Source organism: Anneissia japonica, unplaced genomic scaffold, assembly GCF_011630105.1.
Source record: "Anneissia japonica isolate Jap-2015-1 unplaced genomic scaffold, ASM1163010v1 scaffold483_len1788099_cov177, whole genome shotgun sequence".
Taxonomy (NCBI): domain Eukaryota; kingdom Metazoa; phylum Echinodermata; class Crinoidea; order Comatulida; family Comatulidae; genus Anneissia; species Anneissia japonica.
In genome coordinates, this window is record NW_022682587.1 from 269,857 (window position 1) to 279,008 (window position 9,152).

General features: G+C 35.2%; 1 protein-coding gene across 1 annotated transcript in view; it reads right to left on the reverse strand.

Moving 5' to 3' along the window:
- The window catches only part of LOC117110583, a 14,831-nt gene extending 5,905 nt beyond the window's left edge, over positions 1-8,926 (reverse strand). Inside the window, exons 1-9 of the mRNA XM_033253696.1 lie at positions 8,862-8,926; positions 7,304-7,594; positions 6,385-6,639; positions 5,328-5,462; positions 2,609-2,743; positions 2,434-2,492; positions 1,649-1,760; positions 1,410-1,541; positions 68-346 (exon numbers count right to left, since the gene is read on the reverse strand). Of these exons, the coding sequence (XP_033109587.1) occupies positions 68-346; positions 1,410-1,541; positions 1,649-1,760; positions 2,434-2,492; positions 2,609-2,743; positions 5,328-5,462; positions 6,385-6,639; positions 7,304-7,594; positions 8,862-8,910 (1,447 nt within the window). The 5' untranslated portion in view covers positions 8,911-8,926. The remainder of the gene's footprint in view (positions 1-67; positions 347-1,409; positions 1,542-1,648; positions 1,761-2,433; positions 2,493-2,608; positions 2,744-5,327; positions 5,463-6,384; positions 6,640-7,303; positions 7,595-8,861) is intronic.
- Positions 8,927-9,152: the final 226 nt, after the last annotated feature.

The following is a 9,152-nucleotide window of genomic DNA, read 5'->3' on the forward strand; positions in this document are numbered from 1 at the left end:
GCGGTTATAGATCCTGAGGTCCTTTGCAGGGTGTGCCTTCGTAAACATAAAAATACCGTCCACTTACGAAATATATCAGATTTGATGACAGTCTGTGCCGATTCATTTGCTTGTAAAATTACACAGGAATATGTTGCTTTGATATCAGGTATCACAGAAAATCTGTATGACGTCGTTTCACGGCTATATGGTATTGTTTGTAACGGGACTGTAATGTTGTCACTGACGTCATGTTTCTTTACCGTAACCATGACATGAAAACCTTGAGCAACACCATGAAAAATTGTACAGTAGATATCTGTCAAGTGACCCTCATTTGCTGGTGAAAAAGTAGTATCAGAAATTCCTGTAAATGAGAGAATGAGTAGAATACAGGATAAATAAATGTTATGGTTTTTCCATTGTCAGATATCGACGTGAACATTATTTTATAAAATATGTCTTTCTAGGCTATAATTAAGCAAAAATTATTTCTACTGAATTGGATAGGATGGGATTTCTTCGTTGTGATACACACCAAGAAATAACCAACGAATCCTCAGACTTATTCCAGTGGGGTCCTTCCGGTGGTAAACCGTGCAGTAGCCCTACCGTCCGGGAGACAATCTCCTTTCCGAAGAGTGTACTGCGTTCTTTAACATGCTCATGGGCCATTTTGCACACAAGCTCAACTGTTTAAACGGCTCCTTCAATAATAGTAATAGTGTAATTTTATATAGCGCACATATCCATCTAATGTAAGAGGCTCAATGCGCTTGATATGTGGACTAGGAACTCGATAAATGACTTTCTTCGCCCCTAAGTGTCCCTTCGTGTCTGTGCTACCCGGTAACCCGGTACCAGCAAATGCCGTGGTCCACAGGGCTGTCTGTTCCGGTACAGTTCCTACTCGTCTCGAAGGATGTACTGGGGTCTTAACAGTGCACACGAGCCATTGTATACACTGGGCCTACGGTTTATAGTCCTTATCCGAGAAGAATTGTTCTACCACCAGAACCATAGGGGAGCGTGCTGTTCGAACTAGTGCCGATATTATGGCTATAGCTTGCGGCCCCCTGCTTACCGCTCGGCCATTCGACTCACCGTTTGACTCAAAAAACGATGCGCTTTTGAAACCAGTGCATTTCAGCCCTCCAGTAGAGTGTACAAGGAGAGCAGCGATAAGAATTGAACCGGGGACCTAGAGATCAAATGGTTCTGTGAACACAGTGGCTACCACTTGTTTAGCCGAACTGGCTGCTCTCTGTATTTATTTTGTATAATATAATAACAATTTTTATAACTTTTTAAATAGAAGGTCTACACAAAATGTCATAAATGACGGTAAGTTGGCGTATAAATGGTAAGATTAACAATCAACATTTTAAATTAACTTCTTATAATAGCAGCAAACTGGTAAAATTGCCTACCGATTTCACAATATGGTTTCAGCCAATTAGAATTACACGATCCTTTCAAGCATTTTCCCAATCTGTTGATGCAGGTTGTACATTTTGTGCATTTCAAGTCACAGTTTTCTCCAAAATAGCCAGTTTCACATTCTACAAATAATGAACCGTAGAAGTTTTGAAAAAAAATGATCACATTCACACGTGTACGGCTTTACATATTCATATTTTCATTTTCATATTGGTTATTTATATAGCACCTTTCTTTGCAAATAAGAAGCGCTTCCGTCCCTGGTCATTGGATCCACATGAAGTGTTGCTGCTGTAGTCAGCACAGGAGCAAGCAAACCCACCAGGTGCCCATTTATACTCCTGGGTGGAGAGAAGCAATGCAGATAAAGTGCCTTGCTCAAGGACACAAGCGAAATGCACAGCAAAGGATTGAAACCCCGACATCAAGGTTAGGAAACCAAAACTTTCACGCTCGCTGCGCCAAACCGCTTCTACAAAAAATAAATTACAAAAAAAAGCTTAAATAACTCACAAAATCGAAAAGGTTTCACTCATTTCGACTGGATAATTTTCAAATCTTTGATATCAATAACATTGTAACAAATATTGGCCTAGTAGGCCTAGATATTTGAATTAGGCATGGCCCTATACATTATGTATTGTCTATGTCGTTTATTTATATCTCTTGGTTATCGTCTTTGAATGATAAAGGGCCCGGTAAACTTATGGACATTGAGTCTGCTACCAGTCTTTTTGCACATTCCTTTTTCCTTGTGCTGTTTTACTTGCTGTTTCCGTTATGTTTAATGCATGCATAATGTATTGTATATTTCAAATGCAATATTTTATGATCAAAGTTAGTTTAATTATTTATTTACTTATTCAAATTATTATGAATTATATTATAACCAAGGTGGCCTTATCAGTCAAACAGAGTGATCTCTATTGGGGCCCTGGGCACAAAGTTAATATAGGCCTAAACTACAAAGACTAAAAACATCAATACAGTATATGCAACAGAAAATTTACATGCCCCACTAATACAGTGGCATACTTGGGTACATCCTACTCCGAATGTCCCCGCTTGACAGCCTGTAAATGATTACATTGTTTCCTATATAAATAACATTTAGGCTTATTCTTTTTTTCAATTTTATGTTGTACATATAACGAGTATAAAATAAGTAATGGCTTACCGGTAGACCTACCTGTGAAACAGTCACGACCTGTATATCCTGCACCACAGGTACATCCGTATGGGTCTGGTAAGCAGACACGAAGCCTCCGTCTTCTACATTTACAGACATTTTCGCAGTTCCGTCCAAAAAGATAAGAACTGCACTCTGGAAATATCAAGAAGTACCACTAAACCGTCCGCGGCAACACCACTGTCGTCATCATAGTCGTCATAGTCATATAATTGATATCTGGTTCTATTTCTGGCTGTTTACTTACGTTTACTTTATATATATATATATAATTTTTAAATAAAATAATAATGATAATGATAATAATAATAATAATAATAATAATAATAATAATAATAATAATAATAATAATAATAATAATAATATATTTTATGTTCCGTAAAAACGTCTACCTCTGTCACTTATTGTCGACATTGACTCACATGTTATATACCCGTAGAAAGGCCTATGCCTATAGAAGACTAAAGAGAATTTATATAATTCTATAATAGAAAATTCAGCCAAGAATTATTTTTCTATATAAAACCTATCCATTCTCTCTAGAGATAGTTCTATAGAAATATAATTCTATAGAAAATGTATCCAACATTTTTTTCTTTATATAAAACCCAACCATTCTCAATAGATATGGTAGATAGAGATAGTTCTATAGAAATATAATTCTATAGAGAATTACTTAGAAAAATGTAAATACTTTTTATAAAAAGAGTTCTAAATAAATTTCATACAATTTTTAGATTCAATTATCCCATATTTCTTTATAGATATTTTAAATATATTATCGTTAGAATTTTTATTTTCTTTTAGAAAAATCCTATACAATTCTTGTTTAATTCTGATATATTTTTTTATGTAATTTTGAACGATTTTCGATAAAATTGCTTAGAAAGTCGATAGAAATTATACAGATAAGTGTATGATATACAATTTTATAGAATCCTTTATTATTATAAATAGATTTCTATATTATCAATTATCCTCTATTAAAATTCTATACACATTTTAAAGTTTTAGTGGACGTGTTGACAGATTCTATAGGAAATATATGTAAATACCACATTGTATTAATTTTTAATTAATAAATTTATGAAAACATTTTAAACAATTCTTAAATCTTAATTATCTGGATTTTTCAAAACTATCTACCTGCACTTTATCACAAAACATGAATCAAGCACTCAAAGTGGAGCATGAATTATGCATATTAGGAAGCAATAAACCAAACAAACACATCGCGTAAGAAAAAGAAAAACTAAGTTCGAAAACTTTTTAAAATCAACCTTCTTGTAAGAAGATGAGATGTTTTGAATATTAATATTTAGGACTAACGATATTACATATGTTATCTTCCATAAGCCTATTTTGTATTCTAATTTATGTTTTTATAATTTCCAAACCCTGATAGGTAGGCCTAATGCAGGCTAGCCTCTACTGGTTAGTCTGGGCTTAGCCAAGGCTGCCTAGGCCTGTGTCAAGTGATGCTCCCATTAGTGATGTTCTCAGTGTAGCTCCTCAACTTATATGTAATAATATAGGATGTGTTTTGGTAAGTGTGTCCATTATTACCTCCGCCAAAGGAGGTTGTTTTCTTCCCTTTTTCTTTGTTTCTGTGTTTGTTTGTCTGTCTGTCTTTCTGTCCGTTTGTGAACAGTCTACAGGGTACATTTTTCATCAGAAACTTTTTTTTTAAACTTGGTCACATCATCTATGACCAAGGATCTCAAATTTTAATGGGCTATGGTAAAAGGTCTAAGTCACAATCGACGAAAAACTACATTTTATATATAACATCCTACAGCTAACAATTTTATTAGAAATTTGTAAAACTTTGTCACAATATTCCATGACCAACAATCTAAAGATGATTAAATATTGAGGGGTCAAGGTCACAATAATCGAAAAACTACTTGTTTATATATAGGCCCTACCATCCTACAGCCGACAATTTTTATCAGAAATCAGTAAACCGTAACATTATGGTAATTTTTATTGACCAACAATCTAAAGATGATTATATTTGGAAGGGTCAGGGCCTAAAGTCAAGGTCACAATCCACGAAAACTACCTTTTATATATAACAGCCTATAGCCAACAATTTTTATCAGAAACTCGTCAAACTTGGTCACAATTATGCACGACCAAAGATCTGGAGGTCATTTAATTTTTAAACGTCAAGGTTACATGTCAATGTCACAATCGGCGAAAACTACCTTTTTATATATAACAGCCTACAGTCGACAATTTATATTAGAAATTCGTAAAACTTGGTCACAATGTTCCATGACCAACAATCTAAAGATGATTAAATTTTTAAGGGTCAGGGTCAAAGATCAAGGTCGCAACCGACGAGAAACTACTTTTTTTTATAACAGCCTATTGTGCACAGGGTTCATCAGAAACTTGTCAAAGTCGGCCACAGTATTTCATGAAAAAAGTTCTTGATGTGACTAAATTTATTGAAGGGTCAGGGTCAAAGTTCAACTTACTATATAAAAGTGTAATTTCCGGCAATCTATGTACTTTCCTCATTTTTTGTACGCACCCAAACCGCCAAATCCTGCATCCGCCCCAGACTTCCACATGAAAGATTTGATTTCATATTGCTCTGCTCCTGCATCGGACACTGTTGTCTAAATGATCTGGTCTCAATGTATATGTAGGCCTATGTGTATGTATTTTATGTGTTTCAATTTATGTACTCGCCTAATGTTTTTCCTACCAGTTTCACAGGTTGTCCCTTTAAATCCAGGTGCGCAGATACAAAGCCCCGTTTTGTCATCACATACTCCGCCATTGTAACAGTATTCACAATCACCTGTACAGTCAGGTGGACCCCATTTGTGACGTGGACACGCTTAAGGAAACAGAAAAATAGTTACATCAAAGAAGAACAGTATAAATATGATATAATACCCTGTAACACTATGTTCAATGCTTTATCACACTGTCTCCAGCCCTGTCGAATAAAGTACAGAAACATCTGATAGATTATATCAAAGATACTAGAAAGTTTGGCACAAGTTTTTTTAGATCCAGCTGTAGGGGGCGTCCCATTTTTCGTATTCCCACCATGCATTTCGGTGGAACACTTTTTTGTGTGGAGAACTCTATCTTGTATTTCTAGTATCTTTGATTATATGTTTTAGTTTAAGTAAATGTAAGATATTAAATGATGTCTTTTAATAGAATATTTTATTTCAATGTCGTATTACGAATTATGTTTTACATAATTTCCACGCTATAGGATTAATTTTAGATAACATAGGCATGTAATAATGTTTCATTTTACGGTTGTGGGTAAACCTTTAATTCTGATCCTATTACGACCCATCAATGTAAGAACCCACCACGCACATAGATGAATAAATATATTTAAATTAAAATCTTCTAGATGATAAGGATGCTCTGGATAATCAACATAAAATTTATTAGCTGTTTAAACAGTGGCTCCAGACATTGTCAAAGGGGATCGACAGTTCAGGCTGGGGAATAAAAATCCCTGGTACTGGTAGGGCTTATAGGGAGAGTTTTATGGTTTAGTATGGCTCAAAATTGTGCATTTTAGACCATAATTTTGACAATCAAAATTACCTTATGTCATAAGGCATTTAAATATTTTTGGTCCGACTACTTTGTGTGGCGTCCATGGCGGGGGCCCCGGCCTAACCTAGACGGGGGAGAAGCAATTGCCTTCCCTGACCCTCCGTAGTAGGCCTAGAAGTGATATCATCTTTTTATTATTTCAGTAACCTAATCTCAAAACACATTGTTTCTACCTCGTATAATAAGCTTAATGAATGAATGTTTTCGATCATTTCGCTGATCAGTTCCATGCATTTCATACACTCCAGCGTCATTGACTTTGACTGGACTAAACGTCAAACTATCTGTATCGCTGCTGGCTATCCGTACGCCATCTTTCCTCCAAACAAACGGTCTACTTACGTTACCAATGACGTCGAAGCTGACGATGACTTCGTCGCCGACATTGGCAGATACACTGGTCGTACCGTTTGATGGTATTATAACGGCTGAAATCATATACAAAGTAAGTTGTTTAAGTACCAATGACAATGAAGTGTGATCTACAATATATACGTTTGATTATGAATGACACTCGGTTTTTTTATCATGATATTGGGAAGGCACTGTAAAGCCAAGAAGTAGTGGCCCAGGTTTCTGTCTGGGGGGGGGGGGGGGGGAGGTTGGTGTGAAGGGCTCGCTATCCCAGAGGCCGGAAATCGTCTGAAGGAGTACTGGGAGAAGCCCGGAGGCTCCGACAAGTTAGGGTTTTTAAATACTTATTTAATATACACAGGGTCTGTAAATTTACATTTTTTTTTTCGTTCGACAAATTGTTTTATTTTTCTGTCCAGCCGCACTTGCGTAATCCAAGAAACCAAGGCAAAACAAGTTCAAATACGGTACAAAAACAAAGCTATAATAGATTGGTAAGGACAATATAATTTAAACAGACAGAATATTCCACATCTTTTGAATTAGAAGAAAGAATTCTAGACATCCATATAGGCTTATTTATGTATTTTAAACAACAATTCAATCTAATAAAGCTCAAAATGTTTTTCGTCAGTTAATGTTTAACGTTCTGTTCTTTGGTTTTTTTGTATATTTAAGAAATGTTTGTGATTTTAATTCCTGAATTAAATAAAATGAGCGTGATCGTATGATTCATACCGTCACTGTATATTTTTGTCGTCTGAACGATCGTAATGACGTCATCATTCACTAACTTGCAGTAGTAGACTCCAAAGCTGTTACCCGGTACAGGTGGATCTGGTGTATAATATCTAGTTTGCGTAGCACTAACAGTCCAAGGTATATCTGTGATGTTGTCGGTGCTGTCAACTTGAAATGATCTACCGTAACTCAACATGTCACCGGGAACAATCGGAGAGGTACAGCATTCGAATCGACTGATATAATCTGTTCTAGGATAATCCACGACTGTTATACAGCCTTGGCTTCCTATAATGATCATTTATATTTCATTCACACTAATATAGTGTATTTACATAATAATGTATTACAGTATAGGCCTATGCTGAAATGTTAACGGCCATCATGGAAAAGTCTCATTAGAGGTTCATGACTCAGCTCTACCAACAAGGCTGGTCAACAAATATTACCTAGTACTTTATACACACCATAAAAGATCAATAGGCTTAAATAATATTCAGTGTCAATAATGTAATTAAGTACGGTAATCTTTTTTTTTTATTAAATGTTTTCCTTGTAGACAAGACACTTCTGTGGTTTACTATAAATCATCTAACTGAAAAATACTACAGTATTTTGATAGATTAAGTGGTTCAACAATAAGTAAGTTGTAATTCTTTTATAGGCTCTATTTTTAATGTAAATAGTTTTTATATCGTTATATTTATAAGCCTATTCTGTACTGTTCTATTGATGTTTTCGCGCTGCACCTTTAGGCTGTAAAGATCAAGAGGAAATAGTCATTAAGAAACTGAAGTAACGGTAGCTTTTACTGCGAAGAAATGGGAACTCCGAAACAATGCGCATGCGCAGTTACTAAATAACGTCCGTGAATTATCTATAAAAACACAATGAGCATGCGCTTGGAAATGCTATACAGTCAGTGAACATGTCACTGATCTCATAATAGCTGGATAGCTCATCGGCCAATCCTGGTACAGAAAAAAGTGAGGCCTCCGTCGCCATGTTGGAGGGCCAAAGTGACGTACCAGTTTAGGAAAGTTTCTTTTGGCATTTGTAACAGCTATAATAGAGATCAGTGTGAGCATGTGCATTGAGTAAGTGACGTTATCAAGCCATGTCGAGCATGCGCAGTTACCAAAAAGAGTCTCAGGAACCAAATAGCGGCTAGGAAGAGGGTATGATGACCAAAAAAATCGTCTTAAGAAGCAAACAGCGACTGCGAAGAGGGTATGAAATAGAAACGGAAAACCATATAATTTATTAATGGAAAATAATGAGAACTCGAGCGGGTCGAAAGCCTCTATTTTGGCTATCTTTACAGTCAGTTCAGCCAGTATCGGAGTATTATTACCGTTATATTATAATGTAATATATTCTACTTTTCGAAGTAAATTAGATTTATAATTTAGACTCGCCTGTGAAATCATAAAATTTGATAATTATAATCTATTTTTAAGGTTCTAAATAAAACACTGCGGTCTAGAATGAAAACTATTGGATATACAATTATTGGTTCTTCATCTCAATCTTGGAAAAAATGGTTTAAACTCACCAAAACTTAACCCGGCGATACACAGAAGATTTAAGGTAGGAAAGAGCATCTTGGAGTCCAATGAACTTCAGCTAAGAAAATGTTTTACATATAATTTACAATGGAATAAGAAAAAAAAAACAAAGTAAAGTGTAAGGTACCATGAAAGTGAAATATCAGTCATAATAAGAATAATGGTTTTGAAATTACACTTTATAATTTGTTAAAATAACTATATCCACTTTTATTTATTCTAGGCCTATATTTCTACTTATTTTAACACCTATTCGTCTCTCCGAGTGCTATATTAAT